Source organism: Heterodontus francisci, chromosome 24 (genome assembly GCF_036365525.1).
Source record: "Heterodontus francisci isolate sHetFra1 chromosome 24, sHetFra1.hap1, whole genome shotgun sequence".
Taxonomy (NCBI): Eukaryota; Metazoa; Chordata; class Chondrichthyes; order Heterodontiformes; family Heterodontidae; genus Heterodontus; species Heterodontus francisci.
The window spans coordinates 41,390,704-41,412,377 of NC_090394.1; the positions used below are offsets into that span (position 1 = coordinate 41,390,704).

At 48.9% G+C, this 21,674-nt stretch overlaps 1 protein-coding gene across 1 annotated transcript; it reads left to right on the top strand.

The window, feature by feature from the left end:
• The first annotated feature begins 8,141 nt into the window (after positions 1 to 8,141).
• On the top strand, positions 8,142 to 19,209 carry ears2 (glutamyl-tRNA synthetase 2, mitochondrial). The gene is made up of 9 exons (XM_068056042.1): positions 8,142 to 8,374; positions 9,507 to 9,662; positions 9,922 to 10,111; positions 11,973 to 12,445; positions 12,809 to 12,917; positions 14,021 to 14,174; positions 14,425 to 14,555; positions 15,940 to 16,078; positions 16,666 to 19,209. The coding sequence occupies exons 1-9, from the start codon at positions 8,203 to 8,205 to the stop codon at positions 16,747 to 16,749; spliced, it is 1,608 nt and encodes a 535-aa protein (XP_067912143.1). The 5' UTR covers positions 8,142 to 8,202; the 3' UTR covers positions 16,750 to 19,209.
• Positions 19,210 to 21,674: the final 2,465 nt, after the last annotated feature.

The window sequence follows — 21,674 nt, forward strand, 5'->3', positions numbered from 1 at the left end:
CACAGGTGACGCTTAACCTCATAGCCTGTTACCCCCTTGTGTCTTTAGCTGTTTGTTGTAACAGAATTTTCTCAGGCAAGGGGAAGTGGGTTTAGGTGCAGGCAGGGAGTTAAATCCCCTAAAAGTGATGGCGGGTCAGGATCCTGACGTCATCCCGCTGCCTTCTGGGTTTCACCTGCGTGGGTTTGCTGACGAGCAGGGAACCCCTGTGTAGCAGTCGGTAGGTCATTTAAATATTCTAATAAGCAATTTAATTCTGTGTCAACCAAGGATTCTGGCTTTAACAGGCAGCGGACCTATTTCCCAAGCTGTGCAGAACTCACCAGGGTCACTGAGGTGCGGGCACAGTGGGGAGGGCTTCTTCAGTGAAACTGACGGGCTGGGAAGCCTTTGATCAGTGAAACTGAAGAGCTCCCGCCATGGCCGGGTGAGAAGCTACTGCTCACAGAACTGCTTCTGAGAGAGTACTCTTTCAGTATTTGACAGGTGATTGCCAGCTTGGAAGTCACTTCACCTATCTTGCACATCACTCACCTTCAGCTACACTTCCCTGCTGCCAGCCTTTACCACAGTCTGGAAGCAGCTTATACAGTTTCACTTTGCACCTCTGATGAAGAGCAAAAGAAGCAGCCAAAACAACACCACCAACAACAGCAGCAGCGGGAGCAATACCAGTACTAGCATGTGTTGCCTTCTCCTCAGTCACATGCTTCACAGGGCAAAAGGAATGGACACAAAGACCACCAACACAGGGTTCTACAGATAGTGAATCAGCTCTCTCAATATATCTGAGTACCAGTGCCTCAGAAGGCTCAGATTTTCAAGGCAGGTTGCTGCTGATACCTGCAGCCTCCTGGAACCAGACCTTCTTCCCAGTTGGTCAGGTGGGCGCGCATTGCCAGTGGCTGTCGAGGTGCGTGTCACAGGAGGGCCACTCCTCTGGGTCTCTACCTCTCCCTGAAGTTGTGTGCTTCTTCTGAAAGCAAAGGGTTATGAGTGTTAGGAATGGCTTGTGTGGATAATAAGGAAGGGCAACGTTTGGAGAGGGTGACTTTGAGACATGGGTGCGAGAGGGCAATAGGATGATTGAGTGTTGGCTGTTCAGATGGGGTGTGAGTTTGTGCCTGGAGAGATGAGGAATGAGTGAAGCTGCAAGGTGTGTTGGTCAGGAGTGTTGTGCAGCAGAATGCTGGGAAAGTCAGAGAGTGGGGGTTGGCATCTGAAAGTGTTATGTCCCTCATCTTTCCTGCCCTTCTGAGGTCCTGGATCTTGGTGCACTGTCTCCAGGTTGGAGGGACCACACTTCTGCTGCCGACTTCCTCAGCCACTTCCATCCACTCCTGCTTGGTTGAGGAGGTTGTCCTCTTCCTCTCGTCCTTAGGAGAGCTCACCTCGTTGCAGCTCCTCAGGTCCCACAGCAGGGACTCCAGGTAAGAGAGAGAGAGGCCGGGGAGGGGGGGGGGTAAACTGGGTGGGTGGAGAACAGCCTTCCAAGATCTCCTCTCCATTCCTGTGATTGCTCCAGCCTCAAAATTCCATGTGCCAGTGAGTCATTGTCACTCAATGTAATTCATACTGTGGACCCTTTAATTAGAAAGTCTTCCTTTAATAGATCCAGCACATCCGTCTATATTCTTGATTGCTGGTCAGATGCCCTAATTGCCCGCCCTAAGTGTTTGGGGAACCCAGTAGTGGGATGCTAGTGCTGTGGCTCAGTTAAAGAGTGACAGCAAAACCCGCTGAAGAATCCAACTACAGGTATCACCATTTCACCAGGGACTAAGTTTTTAAAATTCCAGCCAAGGTCATTAACAGTGAACATTGCCACGTAGGGGCTGGGGTTCACGAGTGTTACATTAAAATTCTTTGGTATAGAGCACCCTCCTAAACCTGTAACTCCCACCACCTAGAAGGACAAGGGCAGCAGGTGCCTGGGAACACCATCACCAACAATTCCCCTCCAAATCACACACCATCCTGACTTGGAAATATATTGCCATTCCTTCACTGTCATTGGGTCAAGATCCTGGAACTTCCTCCCTGACAGCACTGTGAGAATCCTTTTACCTGCAGTGGTTCAAGAGAGTGGCTCACCACCACCTTCTCAATGGTAATTAAAGAAGGGCAATAAATGCTTGCCCAAAGGTGGAAATCCTGGACCATCAGGCTGTGAAAAGGCCTTTTGCAGCAACCATGAATAAATAAAAAGTACACTTCTTGTAAGTGTCACACTTACTTCCTGTGACAGATTCCTTGGAATACTTAATAGGTAACACTCGTTCTTGTTCTAAAATAGAGTATGCTCTGACTCACTGTAAGCAGGGGATGAACTGCCCAATCATGGACCCAGTTCACCCCTTCCAACACAATGCATGGCGAAGAGAGGAGCCTGCTCCAACATGAAGGAGCTTGGGGCAGCCAAGGACAAAATGTTTTGCACTTCTCACTGTAATCATTTCTATTGAAAGAAAGATTTGCATTTCTATCACGCCTTTCACGACTTCAGAATGTGCCAAAGTGCTTCACAGCCAACAAAATACTTCTGAGGTGTAGTCACTGTTGTATGAAATGTGACAGCCAATTTGTGCATAGCAAGATCCCACAATCAACAATGTGATAATTACCATATAATCTGTTTTAGTGATGTTGGTTGAGGAATACATGTTGGCCAAGACATTGGGGAGAACAACCGGCTCTTCTTCAAAAGGTACGATGAGATCTTTTACACACACCCCAAAGGGCAGATGGGACCTCAGTTTAACATTTCATCCAAAAGGCAGTGCCTCGGCCATTATAGCGATCCCTCAGTACTGTGCTGAGGGAGTCAGCCTGGATGATGGGGCTTAACCCACGATCCTGTGACCCACTGAGCTGCAGCTGACACTTATAGCATGTTGCAAGGGTAGAGAGTCGTCCAGAGCTGCTCTGGTGCAACATCTGTAGGCCAACCTGTTGTGATATTGCTTTAACAGTGGATGCATGTTAGACTACATATTCATCACAGCAAGTAATGTAAGCCAATGTGATACAGCAGCTGGAGTAGTATTAGTCAACAGTAAGTACGTGTATTTCAGAACTCTCCTGTAAGTCTGTTACTTTGTAATAAAGAACCCTTCCTTCAAATTACCATTCAGCCTCAGATTGTTTGGTATGTTTGTGTTGAGAAATCAATAACATAATGTGGTGGCAGCAGAACACAACAGAGTAGCAGCAATGTAGAGGTGCTCAGCGTGTCAGTAGTGGTGTTCGATGTTGGACAGAGATCACCAGCGTGATATCAAGGATGACAGTTTCTCCAATGGAAAGCCATAGAGTTTGGGACAATACTACAGATCATTGGAGGAAGTAGCGGCAGCGCATCAAAGACAGATTCGATGGCCATCCTCAAAAATTGTTATTCCGGGAAAGTGTGAGTAGATGCAAGAGGTAGTTTGTTTGAATGGCGGCCGGCAGAAAAGGCAATAATTGGGCAGAATCGGGATCACAAGACGGAGAGTCGGTTCGAGTCAGGGCTGCGGTACGGCACCACTATTGCTGCTCGGGTTTTTCCCATTGAAAGCGCTCTGTGGGCAGAGTCTCCTTGATCACAGGCTGAAAGCCCCCTGCTGCAGCCACAGAGCTCAGGGCGTGGCAGAGGTCCGACACAGCAGACCTACACTGTTTTTTTCACAGCAGATCTGCACTGTGTTTTTTTCACAGCAGACCTGAACTGTGTTTTTTTCACAGCAGATCGTCACAGTGTTTTTGCACAGCAGACCTGCACTGTGTTTTTGCACAGCAGACCTGCACTGTGTTTTTTTCACAGCAGATCTGCACAGTGTTTTTGCACAGCAGACCTGCACTGTGTTTTTTTCACAGCAGACCTGCACTGTGTTTTTTTCACAGCAGATCTGCACTGTGTTTTTGCACAGCAGACCTGCACTGTTTTTTCCTTTTAAGGGAAGCTTTTGTAAAAAGAAAGCAATTAAAAGGGGAACACTCTAGCACAGTATTCTTGTAAACAAGATGTTTGGCACCATGACCAAGATGTAAACAAGATGTTTGGCACAATGTTCAGCACCATTTGCAACTCCTCAGATACTGAAGCAGTCCATGTAGAAATGCAGCAAGACGTGGACAATATCCAGGCTTGGGCTGATACGTGGCAAGTAACATTCATGCCACACAAGTGCCAAGCAATGACCATCTCCAACACGAGAGAATCTAACCATCTCCCCTTGACATTCAACAGCATTACCATCGCTGAATCCCCCACTATCAACATCCTAGGGGCTACCATTGACCAGAAACTGAACTGGAGTAGCCATATAAATACCGTGGCTACAAAAGCAGGTCAGAGGCTAGGAATCCTGCGGCAGGTAACTCATCTCCTGACTTCCAAAAGCCTGTCCACCATCTACAAGTCACAAGTCAGGAGTGTGATGGAATACTCTCCACTTGCCTGGATGGGTGCAGCTCCAACAACACTCATGAAGCTCGACACCATCCAGGACAAAGCAGCCTGCTTGATTGGCACCCCATCTACAACATTCACTCCCTCCACCACCGACGCACAGTGGCAGCAGTGTGTACCATCTACAAGATCACTGCAGCAACGCACCACGGCTCCTTAGACAGCACCTTCCAAACCCGTGACCTCTATCATCTAGAAGGACAAGGGCAGCAAATGCATGGGAACAATACCACCTGCAAGTTCCTCTCCAAGTCACACACCATCCTGACTTGGAACTATATCACCGTTCCTTCACTGTCGCCAGATCAAAATCCTGGAACTCACGTCCTAACAGCACTGTGGGTGTACCTAACCCACATGGTCTGCAGCGGTTCAAGAAGACAGCTCACCACCATCTTCTCAAGGGCAATTAGGGATGGGCAATAAATGCTGGCATAGCCAGTGACGCCCACATCCCATGAATGAATTTAAAAAACCCACAAAATACCCAGCGATGAACTGAAAGGTTCAAGATCTGTTCCACGAGTTCCAACTCTTCAAGCAGTGCATGGAATTGTGCTTTTTGAATTTTGCTGTCACAGAGCTTGACAAACAAACAATAAAAATTGTGATTGGTAATGAAGAACTCCATCACATCAACACTCTGGACTGTCAGAAGCAGACCAGAAAGACCCATCGAAAATGTGGACATTAGAAGACCAACTGAAGGTCATGGTTAATTTCAGGATCCATCAATTGGAGCTGATGGCATACAGACTAGAACCCATCGATTAATTTGCCAGCAGATGCCAGGAGAAAGGGAAAGCAATGTGCAGCATTGTCCAAAAGGATAATGGAGTTAGTGATTGCGTCAACCCCAACAGAGGCATTCCAAAAAGACCTGTTAGATAACGAAAAAGGATACAACACCGAAAGTCTCCTTAGGGAAGGCAGTAAGTACAAAGCTATAGTCGCAAGCAAGCAATGTATACAAGCGCATGGAGCAGCAACAATCATAGGCGACCTAGCCAAGACACCTCGACAGACTAAGGCATCTGGCAAATGCGGTCTGATACACCAAAACATTGTCCTGCCTTTGGTGGTACCTGCAAGGTGCATGGTCTAAGGGGGCACTGGACAAGACTGTGCCGTAGGTCTGGCAATGATGAAACACTCAGAAGCCACAACTCAATAAGAAAGAGGCACCGCATAGTGGAAAAACAGGAAAAAGTTTGCTAAATACCCATTTAAACAAAAGCATGTCCATGAGGTAGGAAAGGACATGATCAGTGAAGAAGGCACTGAAGATGAACAAGCCTTCCACACAGTAGCAGTTGTGCACCACATGAATGCAGTTACACAGCTGGAAGCCTTCACTATGCCTGAATAAGAGTGGCAAGCACAAGCTGCGACTAAAGGATGACACTAGGGCAAGCACCAACACTTCAGATACTAAAGGATATCTGGCTAAATGGGAATCCATGCTACAGCCAACGAGAGCTAGACTCACTGCATAAAATGGTTCATCAATATGCTGTGGTAGCAGGACTACCAGCATGCAGTGAACTCCAGATTGTGACGATTCACGAGATTAGTAATGGGCCAATGTTACACAATCAAGGTAAATGCGACCTCCATTGAGTCCATTCAGGATTTGAAACAAAAGTATCTTTGCAGATTTGATACCATGGGCAGTTTTCAAGGAGATGCTGTTCTTCATGTAAAAGATGATGCAGTTCCCTCTATAGATCCACCACAGAAGTGCAATGTCCATATCAAGGACAAGCTAAAAGCAGAGATCATGCTCGAAAGGCAAGTTGGGACAACTCTTCCAAGTCATCACTTGGTGAGATCATCGTCGATTTGGGGAGAACTACTGGGGAGACGGGGTTGGGGTGGGGGTGGGCATGGGGATGGGGGGGGGGTCACACAGGGCAGGCATGCAGGTGTGGAGTTGCTCCCTCTACAGATTGGACAGAGGATTGGAATGATCCATCTACAAGAGAAGACATAATTCCCTGTGGAAGTGTGAAAGATCTGTAGCAAGCCACGATCATATGAAGTTACCACCTTGAACGGAGCAACGGTAAGAAGGAACAGACGGTAGCTGAAGGAGTTATCGAGCAAAATCAGGCCTGACACTCCTATCGTGTCGAGTTTGAGTCCTGAGAGTGTAGCTCAGAAAAATGACACATGCCACACTCAATTGGGGTGAATAACCAGTGGGCATAGGTTTAAGGTAAGGGGCAGGAGGTTTAGAGGGGATTTGAGGAAAAAAAGTTTCACCCAGAGGGTGGTTGGAATCTGGAACACACTGACTGAAGGGGTGGTAGAGGCAGGAACGCTCACAACATTTAAGAAGTATTTAGATGAGCATTTGAAACGTCATAACATACAAGGCTATGGGCCAAGTGCTGGAAAATGGGATTAGAATAGTTAGGTGCTTGATGGCCTGCACAGACACCATGGACCGAAGGGCCTGTTTCTGTGCTGTATAACTCTATGACTCTATGATTCAAGTCAAAGATAATTGTCAGTTCAAACCTACAAGTCAAAGGATAAGAATTGACCATGCCAAATCTCAACAAAGTTTCACAATTACAAGATCAGGTCGAGTTGGCAGACCACCTGTATGTTTCAGAGACACTTTATTAATGAACATAAGAGTCAATACATGTGTAAATGTTGTTCACAACTATCTGGTTTCATTATGTACATAGTTTATAATTTACGAAACTTCCATTTAAGGAAAGGGGGATGTTGTGATATTGCTTTAACTGTTGAGTATGTAACTAGTCTAACATGCATCATCATGCGAAGCCAACACGTGATACAACGGTTGGAATAGTGAGCATGTGTATTTTACAACTCTCCTAAAAGACTGTTATTTTGTAATAAAGAACGCTTCATTCAATTTACCATTCAACCTCAGATTGTTTGGTACATTTGTGTTGAGAAATCAATAACACAACACAGCCCAGGAATGGCCTTGTTAGGTTGGAGACAGAACCTCCAGCCCAGCCTTGCAACCAGGAAATGGTCTGAAACAGGGGTTCTCAATTGTGGGGTCCACACGAAGGTTTCAAGGGTTCTGCAACTCCGTGACCTTGCCCACGGATTGGCTCAGTTTGCACCAACTGTTGATTGACAGCCATCACAATCGGCCCCCATAACAATTATGTGACCCACCAGACCTCTCTCCCCTCGCATCCCCCCCCCCCCCCCCACCATGAGACAACTAATCATTGACAAAGTTCAACATCAAAACTAAGCCGCTGACAATATTTTTAATACATTTTTCACTGTTTAGATCCAATAAAAGATATTATTTTATGACTGCGTGGTGCTTGATTTATTACCATTCACTCCACCACCAGCACACCCCTCCATGCTACTGAATGGCACAAGCCAACCGACTATTCTGTTTGAATTATCGACGCTTGCAGTGATAGTTTCAATAGGGAGAGATCTGTGGGTATTGGAGACGGTGGGGTCTGTTTAAGTCTTTCACTTCAGGTCACTGACCTGAAACGTTAACTCTATTTCTCTCTCCACCGATGCTGCCAGTTCTCACTTCCCTGATTCACCCTCAGTGTCTCTTTGTCGTCATCTCTCAGTCACTGTCCCTCACTCCCTCTAGGGGCGGGGCTATTGAGTTGATTGACAGCAGGAAGCCCCGCCCCCAATATAAATATCTCGGATCGGAAGTTGTGTGCGCAGTCGGGCTCGGATCTCGGAGTGTGTGGAGAGTGGCGAGTTTTGGTGCAGGGATGTTGCTGGCGGTACTGAGGTACCAGACTCGGCAGCTGGGGCCTCAGGCCGGCGCCTCTGGCCTGGCTGTGGGGTGGAAAGCGGTACTAGGATCAGGCCTGTGCAGTGGGTCCGGGGCTGGCGAGCGGCCGGAGAACGGGGTGAGGGTGCGGTTCGGGCCAAGCCCCACAGGTACTGGTGATAGGAGGCAGCAAAATTTGCTCAATTAGTATTCATTTATGAATATTCAATAATACATAAATTATGCAAATAATGTCGAGTATTATTGGCTTGAAAGTCATTTATCCGCTCAACAGAGTCCTGGGTTCCAGCTGCCCACAGGGCATCTCAGTTTGAGACCTGCCCATCGTTCGATTCCTCCGTCATCTCCTAACTCCTACTTCAACACCTTCCCCTCATCCCCTCCTAACTCCCACTTCAACACCTTCCCCTCATCCCCTCCTAACTCCCACTTCAACACCTCCCCTCTTCCCCTCATCCCCCCAATGACTCGCCTAACTCCCACTTCAACACCTCCCCCCTTCCTCTCATCCCCCCAGTGCCTCTCCTAACTCCCACTTCAGCGCCTCTCCCCCCGCCCCCACCCCCACCTCCCAAAGCCTCTCTCAACTCCCATCTCAATGCCTCCTCCTCTTCCCCCTCAATGCCGCCTCCTCTGCCCCCTCAATGCCGCCTCCTCTGCCCCCTCAATGTCTCCCCCTCTGCCCCTTCAGTGCCTCTCCCTCTGCAGCAGTGCCTTCCCCTTTCCCCTCAATGCCTTTTCCTCTTCCCCCTCAAAGCCTCTCCCAATTGTCACCTCAATGCTTCCCCCTTCCCCTCAATGCCTCCCTCTCACACCTTTCCTTCTTCCCATCCCAACTTCCTCCTCAATCCCTTCCATTTTCCCCTCTCCCTGATTACCCTCTCCTTCCCCACCTATAACTGCTTCTCACTCCTTACCCACCCTCATCATCCTCCACGTACCCCAGCCCCCCCTTCCCCCCCCATGTCTGCTCTCACCCCACCAAACTCCCATGAAAACCCTTGTCCTCATGGCAACCCACTCCTCAGTCTTGCCTTTTCCTTCCTTTCCACCTGCCCTGCATGCAGTTGTGTGCCCTCTGCTCCCCTGGGTGCTGAGGTCCAATTTTAGGTCATCGGACATTTCCCTGAAATCTTACTAGGGGACATTTCAGACTCTATTCCCAGTTTCCGTGGCTCTGAATTACACCAGATCACCCATATGCCAATTGGAGTGCCCCTCAGATATGACTTTGTTGATGGGGTCCTTCTAAAATCCTGTTAATTTTGCTTGTTTCACCAGGCTTCCTCCACCTAGGTGGACTACGCACAGCTCTGTACAATTACGTATTTGCCAAAAAAAATGGAGGCAGCTTTATTCTACGGATAGAAGATACAGATCAGAATCGTCTCGTACCTGGAGCAGCCGAAAATATTGAGGATGTACTGGAGTGGGCAGGTATTGTGCGCAACTTTGAACTAGGAGGCTCTCAGTTATAACATTCTGTTATTTATCCTCAGTATAAAGCTCTCAGTTATAATAGTTTCTGTTACACACACTCGATATAATTCTCCGTTATGACACTCTCTGTTACATGCAATAATAGAAGATTCTTGGTTATAACACTCTCTGTTACAATCGGTATAAGGCTCTCAGCTATAACAATCCCTCTGTCGCGCACACTCAGTAATCACACTCTGTTTTACTTGATACACAGGTATCCCCCCTGATGAAAGCCCTCGGCGAGGAGGCTCCTGTGGACCATACCAGCAGTCGGAGCGACTGGACCTGTACTTAAAAGCCACTGAGACTCTGGTAATGAAGAATGCAGCGTATTATTGCTTCTGCAGCCCCCAGCGTCTGGAAATGTTGAAGAAGGAAGCACTGAGAATGAGACAGACACCAAAGTAGGTTTGAAGCATTTGGTTACAGGGAGCTGTCCAATGGACACAGGTCATTTAACTATCCTTCTGACTCCTTCCTTTGATTTTATTCTTTTACTAGAAGGAAGAGGCTTAGCCATGATCTGATTGAATAGCGGAACAGACTCAATGGGCTAAGTGGCCTACTCATATTCATATGATTCCTTTGTGCAAAACTATACTGTGGAGAAACTGGGACCAGGACTACCTGCAAGTGTACCCCGCCGTACGCCCAACCTCTGACCCTTTTCCCCCCAACCCCTTCAATCATCTTACCTTCTGTCGCACTGTCAACTGTAAACCATCTAGCCCTGCTTGCCTAAAGAAATTGTAGAAAAATAGTTTAAAAATATGTGGGCAGGCTTTCACCTTTGGTCCGTCCTTTAATATACACACTGTTCTATAACGTATGCCCTGCCCTTTAATGTACACACTGTCCTCTAATGTAGTCCCTTGTCTGACAGTTGATAGTGAAGAAGATAGTTGTAGACACCAGAATGATATCAATGGTTTGGTTGAGTGGGCGGAAAAGTGGCAAATGGAATTCAGTCCAGAGAAGTGTGAGGCAATGCATTTGAGGAGGGCAAACAAAGCAAGGGAATTCACAATAAATGGGAGGATATTGAGAGGTGTAGAAGAAATGAAAGGCCTTGAAGTGCATGTCCACAGGTCCCTGAAGATGGCAGGACAGGTAGATAGAGTGGTTAAGAAGGCATATGGAATGTTTTCCTTTATTGGCCAAGGTATAGAATACAAAAGCAGGGATGTAATGCTGGAACTATATAAAATGCTGGTTAGGCCACAGCTGGAGTATTGTGTACAGTTCTGGTCACCACATTACAGAACGGACATAATTGCTGTGGAGAGAGTACAGAGGAGATTTACAAGAATGTTGCCGGGACTTGAAAGTTGCAGCTATGAGGAAAGATTAGATAGGCTAGAGTTGTTTTTTTTAGAACAGAGGAGGCTGAGGGGGTGACTTAATTTAGGTGTACAAAATTATGAGGGGCCTAGATAGAGTAGACAGGAAGGACCTGTTTCCCCTAGCGGCGAGGTCAATTACTGGGGGCACAGATTTAAGGTGATTGGTAGAAGGCTGAGAGGGGACATGAGGAAAAACTTTTTCATCCAGAGGGTGGTGGGTGTCTGGAATTCAGGAATGGTGGTGGATGCAGAAACCCACAACTCTTTTAAAAGGTACCTGGACATGCACCTGAAGTGCTGTAACCTGCAAGGCTATGGACCAGGTGCTGGAAAGTTGGATTCGATTAGGTGGCTAGATTTTTTCAGCTGGTGCAGACACGATGGGCTGAATGACCTCCTTCTGTGCCTTAACATTTCTGTGACTTTATGATACAGTACTCCTTGTCCTATACAGTACAGCCTATCCTTTATTTAAGATGAAATAAACTTTATATAGCATCTTTCACAACTTCAGGATATCCCAAAGAGTTTTACAGTCAATGAAGTACTTTTGAAGTGTAGTCACTGTTGTAATGTTGGAAACGCAGCAGCCAATCAGCAAGGTTCCACAAACGGCACTGAGATAATGACCAGGCAATCAGTTTTAGTTATGTTGGTTGAGACACAAATATTGATCAGGACACTGGGGAGAACTTTCCTGATCATCTTTGAGTAGTGTTGTGGGATTTATTTTATATCCACCTGAGAGAGCAGACGGGTCTCAGTTTAGCATCTTATCTGAAAGATGGCACCTCCAACAGGGCAGCACTGCCTCAGTACTGCTCTGGGAGTGTTAGACTGGACTGTGGACTTGTCTCTGAAGTGGGACTTGTACACATGATCTTCTGACTCCTCCTGTAATACAAATGCTGTCCCTTTTCAGATATGATAATCGCTGTAGGCACCTGACTTCAAAACAGATCGAGGAGCGACTGGCACAAGGATGCCCTCATGTTATTCGATTTCGTCTGGAGGAGGGCGCCGAGCCCTTTGAAGATCTGGTGTATGGACTGAACAGGATGGATCCTGCCAGTGTGGAGGGAGACCCTGTCATCATTAAGGCGGACGGGTTTCCAACCTATCACTTGGCAAACGTGGTGGATGACCACCACATGAAGATCAGCCACGTTCTGCGGGGCACGGAGTGGCTTGCTTCCACCGCCAAGCACGTGCTGATGTACAGGGCCTTCGGCTGGGACCCGCCAGCTTTTGCTCACCTTCCTCTCCTCCTGAACAAAGATGGCAGCAAGCTGTCCAAGCGCCAGGGCGATCTGTTCATCCACAACTTTTCCCGGAATGGATTCCTGCCTGAGGCTTTACTCGACATTGTCACCAACTGTGGATCCGGCTTCTCAGGTGCTGTGAATAGGGAAAGCGCTTTACTCTATCTAGGATGTGTTGTACAGAGACTGCACACAGGACTGTGCGCAGGCTGTAGTATTAGAAACAGGACTGCACACAAGCTGGCACTCGTTGCTTGCAGGCTGGGTTGTGTTGTACTCAGGACTGTGCAGCCTGGCATCCGTTGCACACAAGCCTATGCACGAGTCAGACATGTTATGCACAGGATAGTACACAGACTGGAGTAGTTTTCTACAGGATAGTGCCAGCTTTACAGCAGCATAGATGCCACCCCAAGAGATGAGTTGGAGAAAAGGGAAAAGAAACACAAGTGAAGTGAAGGATGTGTGAAATCTGTTCTTTTATTTTTGTTTACAGGAAATCGGCCAGGTCGAATCCTAGAGGAGCTGGTCAGCGAGTTTGCTGTGACCAGGATCACAACCCATTCTGCACTCCTGGATCTCGACAAGCTGCCAGAGTTCAACAGGTGTGTAAGTATCCAAGTGTGCAACACAACACAAGCACACACATGCAGACCCTTTAAATGCATTTCTCCACAGGTACCAGCAGCATGTGCTCTGTCCTCAGTGGCAGGGTGTGCCCTGTCCTCAGTGGCAGGGTGTGCCCTGTCTCCCACCCAGGCTGTTAGTGTGTGCCCTATTCTACACCTGCACTATCCTGTACCGGCAGTATGTATCCTTACTGTCAGTGTATATTAATTTTTGTTCTATCTATTTGCAGTATTCATCCAAAAGTACTCCATCCAGCGATAGTTTAAAAAGTTGCTGAGGCAAATGTTTATAAATGCAGTGGGAAATACCTCAGCTAGCATGGTTCTGTTGCACAGTGTGGCTGAGTGGTCGCCTCTGAGTCAGAGACTTGTGGATGCAGGCCCCATTGTGGAGCTGCGCATATCGTCCATACTGGCATTCTGATGCAGTACTGAGGGAGTGCTGCACTGTCAGGTGCCACCTTTTGGGTAAGACATTAAATGGAGGCCCCATCGATCTGTACAGGATGTAAAAGATTCCATGGCACTATTCAAAGTGGAGCAGGGGTTTTGGCCAGTTGTTGTTTGGGGGTCCTTGCTGCAGTGACTGTACTTCAAAATTAATTCATTGCCCATGAGGTGCATTTGGGACATCATGATGATGTGCTATAGAAATGCAGGTTTGTTACATGGCCATACAGACCATTACCATTTGGATTTTATTCCTGGTCTGTACTGAGTTAGCTAATCTTAGTCGGGGCACCACAGTTGGCCTCTGTACTCGGGTTGAGGAGGGTAAACATCAACCAGGGCCCAACTGATTGGCACACAGTAATTCCCACAGAATGGGATAGCCCTCACAGTGAAAGAAAATGAGGAATGTTGGGTGAGGTAGCAGTTCCATTAATTGATGCTAGAACAATTGTTAATTTTAATTCTGAGATAGATTTCTGTTAACCGGGGTGTTAAAGGATATGGGGCAAAGGCAGGTGTGTCAGCTATGATCTGGGTGAATGGTGTAACAGGCTCGAGGAGCTAAATGGCCTACTCCTGTTGCTATATTCCTATCCTTACCCATGCTGCCTTCTCATATTTGTCAGGATTCACCTTCTGCGGCGTATTGAGAGTGCCAGCTCACGGCATCAGTTGGTGACAGAGCTGCAAGCCCTGGTTAAGAAGGAATACAGGAACAAGCTGATGGACGGAGAGGCCCTGCACACTGACTATGTCGAGCGGGTGCTGCTACACCGGAAGGTAGGAACAATGCTAAACCTCATTTTTAATCTTGCCCCTCTTTCAGGACTCTGCAGTCAGAGGCCAGGGACAGGTTATCTGCCCAGACTGCTAATGTATAAGGACAGGAACAACTTCCTGTGATGGTCTGGCATTTCCTCTGCTGGTCCGACATTGGTCTGGATTTCCAACCTATTAGAGTTCATACCCAGGATCCAACAGTGAAAGTCCAGTGTTAACAAACTGCAATGTGTTTTTTACATGCTGGCAGGGTCACATCACCCTTTTGCGGGACCTGGTATCACCGGCTTACTCCTACTTGTGGATCCGGCCTAGTGTGCCCCGTGAGCAACTGCTGAACCTGTCGGAAGAAGGAGAGAAGATCTGTAGCATGGTGCTGCGGTAAGTATCTGTCTTGCCGCCGCCTCATTTGCAAGCTTTGCACAGGCTACCTGGACAGGAGCTATATGGAACATACGTCAGTTTGTAACATAACACTTCCCATTTGTAATTTTTCTCCTCCCCCTACTTCAAGCAGCAGGTACAATATTCTGCCCATTCCACCTTACCCTCCTGCCCTGGGAGGTGTACAGCTTATAGCAGGCACAGCAGTGTTAGTATGATTTACTGTCACCATCCCTATGGGCTCTGCCAGTCACTAAAACACAGATCGCTGCAGGCTGCAGCTTCCACTCACTCAATTCCTGCTCCGGAAAAACCACCAGTGTGTTGGTGAAGAGAGAATTGCAGGAGAGAGACACGGCAGCACCGAGGCTCCCTGGGGACATCGTCATGGATCTACACTGAACATTGGCCATCACTAAATACTGTACAGTGGGTAACGAGGTGAGAAGGACTGTCCAAAATAGCTGCACAGTTAATAAGTTATAAACAGCACCTTTGTAATTGACTCCCATGGAACTGGTGAATAGTCACTGGCATTTTCCCAATGTAGGCACCTACTTGTGATGAATGTGGATGGTGCAAGTGTTGGAGGCTTCACTCTCTTCCCATCTCTCCCATTTTCTCTGGTTTCCCACCCCCTACCTTCCCCCTTATCTGGCCTGTCTGTCTGTCTCTCTCTCTCTTTCTCCTCCACCCCCTGCCCTCGCTGTGTATCTGGCTGTCTCTCTCTCTCCTTCTCCCTGTGTCTCTGACCCTCTCACCCTGTGTCTCCCTGTCTCTGTCTCTCTCTCTCCCTATCCCTCTCTGTCTCGGTCTCTTTCTATCCCTCTCTATGTCTCTCTCTCTCCATCGTTCTCTATGTCTCTCTTCTCTATCTCTATCCTCCTCCCTGTGTGTCTGTCCCTCTCTCCCTGTGTCTCTGTCCCTCTCTCCCTGTGTCTCTGTCCCCCTCTCCCTGTGTCTCTGTCTCCCCCTCTCCGTGTCTCTGTCCCTCTCTCTCCCCGTGTCTCTGTCCCTTCCCTCTCCCCGTGTCTCTGTCCCTTCCCTCTCCCCGTGTCTCTGTCCCTTCCCTCTCCCCGTGTCTCTGTCCCTTCCCTCTCCCCGTGTCTCTGTCCCTTCCCTCTCCCCGTGTCTCTGTCCCTTCCCTCTCCCTGTGTCTCTGTCTCTTCCCTCTCCATGTGTGTGTCTCTCTCTGTCTTTCTCTTCCTCTCTCTCTTCCCCCTCTCCCGGCAGGTAGAACTCTTCCCATCTCCTATTGCTCTCTCCCTGGCATCAACCCCGCAACCCCCCTGCATCTCCCTGTAGTCCTGGCATCCTGCAAGTCAGTTTTAGAAATTCAGATTTACAATGAGCTAATTAGAACTGACCCTTTGAATTCCAGCCTGTTCCAGACCTGGCCGAATGGCAGTGTGACCCCAACAGAGCTGAACTCCGAACTGAGAGCGCTACAGACACAGTTCATAGGCACCAAGTACAGTGTCATGATGAAGCTCCTTCGACTAGCTCTTAGTGGGCAGCAGGTAGGGAGCACAGGAGTTTTACCAGGGATGAGGGACTTCAGTTACGTGGAGAGACTGGAAAAGCTAGGATTGTTTTCCTTCGAGTATGGAAGGTTAAGGGGAGATTTGATAGCGGTGATCAAAATTTTGAATGGTTGTGATGAAGTAAGCAGAAACTATTTTCCACTGGCAGGAGGGTCTGAAACTAGAGGACACAGATTTAATATAATTGGCAAAAAAACTGTGGGGTTGGTGGGGAGATGAAAATCTTTGTTTACTCAGCAAGTTCTTATGATCTGGAATTTGCAGGGCTGTGGGGATGGGGGGTGGGGTCTGGTGCGGTTGGGCCTAATTGGATAGTTCTACCAACAAACTGGCACAGGCACAGTGGGCCAAATGGTCTCCTGTGCTGTAAGCTTGTCTGATGATAGGTACAATGTCCAGTCCTGGCACCCTATGGACATGGGTGTGTGGATCTGATACTTGACAGGGGGAGCCCAGGGGAAGGAGCCCATTGAACAGGATATTTTAACTAGTTAATGTTGCATGTTTTAATGTTTTTCTCATACACTTTTTGAGGAACTGATTCTATTTTAATTTCCTCACAGCAAGGACCGAGTGTGGCTGAGATGATGTTGTCTTTGGGGCCTAAAGAAGTGTGTCAACGTCTGCAGCAAGTGATCATCCATTGACCAGAGTAGTCTTCCTGGGACCTGTGCACTTGGGAGGTCATACATGATGCAGCACCCCGGACTTCAATGAACATGTTTCACTGCTGACAGATAGTCCAGGAAGGGGACATACATATACTCAAACTTTTTATATTGCTGGATGTAGCCATCTGGTGTATTAACAACCTCTCTCCGTGTTGGGCCCTGGTTTGTGACTGTAGCCCTCTGGCCAGCGGAGCTGGGGAATAATTGAGTTGCACTCAAGCAGAGAGGGGAGAGACAGCCCTGTCCCCAGCCAGCTTGCCCCATGACACTCGCCCGCTCTAAGTCTCAAACCCGTGACTGCTGGACCACACGCGGTTTCTTGGGCTTTGATTATCTGACTGTTGAGCACCCCAGCCCACTTGCTCCTTGTATTTATATTTCTCACTCCTGTATTGAATTTTGAATTAAGGTTTGCAAAGAGCTGCTTTTGGCTTCACTGATTGATAAATCCTAAAATCTGAACACCAAGATCCGTATCATTGAACTTACAACACAGAAACAGGCCATTCAGCCCAGCTGGTATATACCAGTGTTTATGCACCACATGGGCCTCCTCCCACCCTACTTCATTTAACCTAACAGCATATCCCTTTATTCCTTCCTCCATCTTGTACTTATCTAAATTCCCCTTAAATATATCTATACCGTTTGCCTCAACTATTTCCTGTGGTAATGAGTTCCACATTCTCACCACTCTCTGGTTAAAGAAGTTTTCCTGAATTCCCTATTGGATTTATTAGTGGTTATCTTGTTTTTACATCCTCTAGTTTTGGCTTCCCCAAGAAGAGGAACCATCTTCTCTACGGTGATCCAATCAAACCCCTTCATAATTTTGAAGACCTCTATTAGATCATCCCTCAGCCTTCTCCTTTCCAGAGCAAAGAGCCACAGCCTGTTCACTATTTCCTGATGGTTATAACCTCTCTCATGTATATAACATGGAAATTAATGAGAATCAGCATAAGGTTTATATGTAGCATCTGCTGGTGTAGTTTGGAGATTCCTGGACTAGAAGCTTTTAAAAAAATTTGTTCATGGGATGTGGCAAGGCCAGAAAATATGACCATCGCTAATAGCTGTTGAGAAGGTGGTGGTGAGCCACCTTCTTGAATCACTGCAGTCCAGGTGATTTAGATACACACACAGTGCTGTTAGGAAGGGAGTGCCAGGATTCTGACCCAGTGACAGTAAAGAAAACAGTGATACTACATTTCCAAGTCAGGATGGTGTGTGACTTGGAGGGGAACTTGCAGGTGGTGATGCTCCCATGTGTCTGCTGCCCTTGTTCTTCTAGGTGGTAGAGGTCACAGGTTTGGAAGGAGCCTTGTCAAGTTGCTGCAGTGCTCCTTGAAGCTGGAATTCCTGTACTGTGTCAGCCTTGGCTCAGTTGGTAACACTCTCTCCTCCAAGTCACAAGGTTGTGAGATCAAGTCCCACTCCAGGATTTCAACACAAATATCAAGACTGACATTCCAGTGCAGTACTGAGCGAGTGCTACACTGTTAGGGGTGCCATCTTTTGGATGAGGTGTTGAACTGAGGCTCCATCTGGATGTAAACGGTCCCATGGCACTATTTTAAAGAAGAGCTGGAGAATTATTCCCAGTATCCGGGCCAATATTTATCTCTCAATCAACATCATAAGCACGGGTTATCTGATCATTATCACATTGCTGTTTGTGGAAGATTGCTGTGCAACAATTGGCAGCCACATTTCCTTCATTACAACAGTGAATACACTTCAAAAATGCTTCATTGGCTTTAAAGTGCTTTGGGATGTCTAGTGGTCATGTAATGCAAAATCAAAATGCCAGTCTTTCTTTAGAAGAAAGCGCAAGTGTTAGTCCAGACAACAATGTGAATTCAAACAGATGCTTTCATGACAACCTCTTAATAGAACCATAAAAGCATCTGCTTCTTTATTCTAAACGATTCCTGTCAGCCATTTCAGTAAAACGTACGGTAATGTCTGATATAGTGTCTGATGTGTACTGTCATTTGTTAAACTGTAGTGTTGGACTCGCAGCCCAATTCCCACCTGGACACCTTGTGAAATATAGTTCAGTAAATCTGGTAATTTGTGGGCTGGCACTAACAAAAATGACCATGAAGGCTGTCAAATTGTCATTATCACCCAAACTGGCTCACTAATGGCTGCTTGGTCTATCCTATATGTGACTGCAGTTGAAAACTGGTTGACTCAGGGCACCAGGGATGGGCAATAATTGTGGCTGTGCCAACCTCTCATAACAAAACCATAAATGTCCTTATTTCTTTAATCGAGGTCTAAATAAAATAAAGTATCCTTTAAAACGTTATTGCTATAATTTGCTGTTGCTTTGTTATTTGGGGATGGATAAGAAGAAATATAAATTGGAGAGAAGATAGCCAATGTTGGAAACCTGAAATAAAAATAGAAAATACTGGAAATATGCAGCATCTGGAAGAGAGGCGCTTATAGTTTCAGTTGCTATTAGTTTCTAGCCTCTTCACATTTCATCTGATCAGTTAGCCTGTCTTCTCGCTTTCAGACAGTAGTGGGCCTCTAGTGTACCACTAGAATTTTCTGCATTTGTAACCTCGTGTGGCAAAATATTTGAGCATGGAACTTGTTTGTTTTCGTTATTTTTTCCACCAGCTGTATGTCATTTTTTGTGTGTCTGTCTCCTAGGCTTGATCTCTGTTACTGCCTGTCTGACGTTTGGTCAGTCTGTCTCTCTTGATCTGTCTATCATTCCCTTTTGTTCCATTCCTGTTCCCCCCCCCCCCCCCCATCTCCCATTTCCTCATTCCCCCATATCCATATTCCACCTCCATATCCCCGTTCCATTCCTTATCCCCTATTCCCCCCCATATCTGTTCCCCCTCGTATCCCCATCACCCAGTTCCCTCTCATATCACTGTTGCCTCCCATATTCCTGTTTCCTTCATTATCCCCATTTCCCTCATATCTCAATTTTACCCCATTTACCTGTTCCTTTCTAGTTCCCCATTCCCCTCCAACCCCCATAGCCACATTCCCCCTCCCAAAACCCCGTTCCGCCACATATCCTCGTTCTCCCACATATCCCCATTCCACCTCATATCCCCGATATCCCCATTCCTCCCTTATCCCTGTTCCACCCTATATCCACATTTCCCTCACATCCAATGTTTCCTCTCATATCTCCATTCCCCTATATATCTCTGTTTCCCCCATCTCCCCGTTTGCCACCATATACCCACTCCCCTTCATATCCCTGCCCCTATGTATCCCCCATCCACTCCATATATGCCGTCCCCCATATATCCCCATCCGCCCCACAACCCGAGTCCCTCTCCTTCATATCCCCATCCACACCCTCATATCCCCATCCACTCCCCCCCTGAATATCTCTCCCCCTGAATATTCCCATTCCCTCCCCCCCGTGTATTCCCGTTCCCTCCCCCCCCGTGTATTCCCGTTCCCTCCCCCCCCGTGTATTCCCGTTCCCTCCCCCCCCCGTGTATTCCAGTTCCCTCCCCCCGTGTATTCCTGTTCCCTCCCCCCCGTGTATTCCCGTTCCCTCCCTCCCGTGTATTCCCGTTCCCTCCCTCCCGTGTATTCCCGTTCCCTCCCTCCCGTGTATTCCCGTTCCCTCCCCCTCGTGTATTCCCGTTCCCTCCCCCCCCGTGTATTCCCGTTCCCTCCCCCCGTGTATTCCTGTTCCCTCCCCCCCGTGTACTCCCGTTCCCTCCCTCCCGTGTATTCCCGTTCCCTCCCTCCCGTGTATTCCCGTTCCCTCCCCCCCGTGTATTCCCGTTCCCTCCCCCCCGTGTATTCCCGTTCCCTCCGCCCCCGTGTATTCCCGTTCCCTCCGCCCCCGTGTATTCCCGTTCCCTCCGCCCCCGTGTATTCCCGTTCCCTCACCCGTGTATCCCCTTCCCCTCCCCCCCCACCCCCGTGTATCCCCTCCCCTCCCCCCCGTGTATCCCCTCCCCTCCCCCCGTGTAACCCCTCCCCTCCCCCCCGTGTATCCCCTCCCCTCCCCCCCCCGTGTATCCCCTCCCCTCCCCCCCCCGTGTATCCCCTCCCCTCCCCCCCCGTGTATCCCCTCCCCTCCCCCCCTCCGTGTATCCCCTCCCCTCCCCCCCTCCGTGTATCCCCTCCCCTCCCCCCCCGTGTATCCCCTCCCCCCCCGTGTATTCCCTCCCCCCCCGTGTATCCCCTCCCCTCCCCCCCCCGTGTATCCCCTACCCCCCCGGGTATCCCCTCCCCTCCCCCCCGTGTATCCCCTCCCCCCCGTGTATCCCCTCCCCCCCCGTGTATCCCCTCCCCTCCCCCCCCCGTGTATCCCCTCCCCTCCCCCCCCCGTGTATCCCCTCCCCCCCCCGTGTATCCCCTCCCCCCCCCGTGTATCCCCTCCCCCCCCCGTGTATCCCCTCCCCCCCCGTGTATCCCCTCCCCTCCCCTCCTTGTATCCCCTCCCCCCTGTGTATCCCCTCCCCCTCCCCCCCGTGTATCCCCTCCCCCTCCCCCCCCGTGTATCCCCTCCCCCCCGTGTATCCCCTCCCCCCCGTGTATCCCCTCCCCCTCCCTCGTGTATCCCCTCCCCTCCCTCCCTCGTGTATCCCCTCCCCTCCCTCCCTCGTGTATCCCCTCCCCTCCCTCCCTCGTGTATCCCCTCCCCTCCCTCCCTCGTGTATCCCCTCCCCTCCCTCCCTCGTGTATCCCCTCCTCCCCCCCGTATCCCCTCCTCCCCCCCCCGTGTATCCCCTCCCCCCCCCCGTGTATCCCCTCCCCCCTCCCCCGTGTATCCCCTCCCCCCCCGTGTATCCCCTCCCCCCCCGTGTATCCCCTCCCCCCCCGTGTATCCCCTCCCCCCCCGTGTATCCCCTCCCCCCCCCGTGTATCCCCTCCCCCCCCCGTGTATCCCCTCCCCC

Excerpts from the sequence above, each read along its gene's own strand:
- ears2 (XM_068056042.1), top strand. The coding sequence starts at position 8,203 with ATGTTGCTGGCGGTACTGAGGTACCAGACTCGGCAGCTGGGGCCTCAG. Across the intron at positions 9,663-9,921 it reads GGATGTACTGGAGTGGGCAG|GTATCCCCCCTGATGAAAGC; the intron begins GTATTGTGCGCA and ends CTTGATACACAG. Across the intron at positions 12,918-14,020 it reads AAGCTGCCAGAGTTCAACAG|GATTCACCTTCTGCGGCGTA; the intron begins GTGTGTAAGTAT and ends CATATTTGTCAG.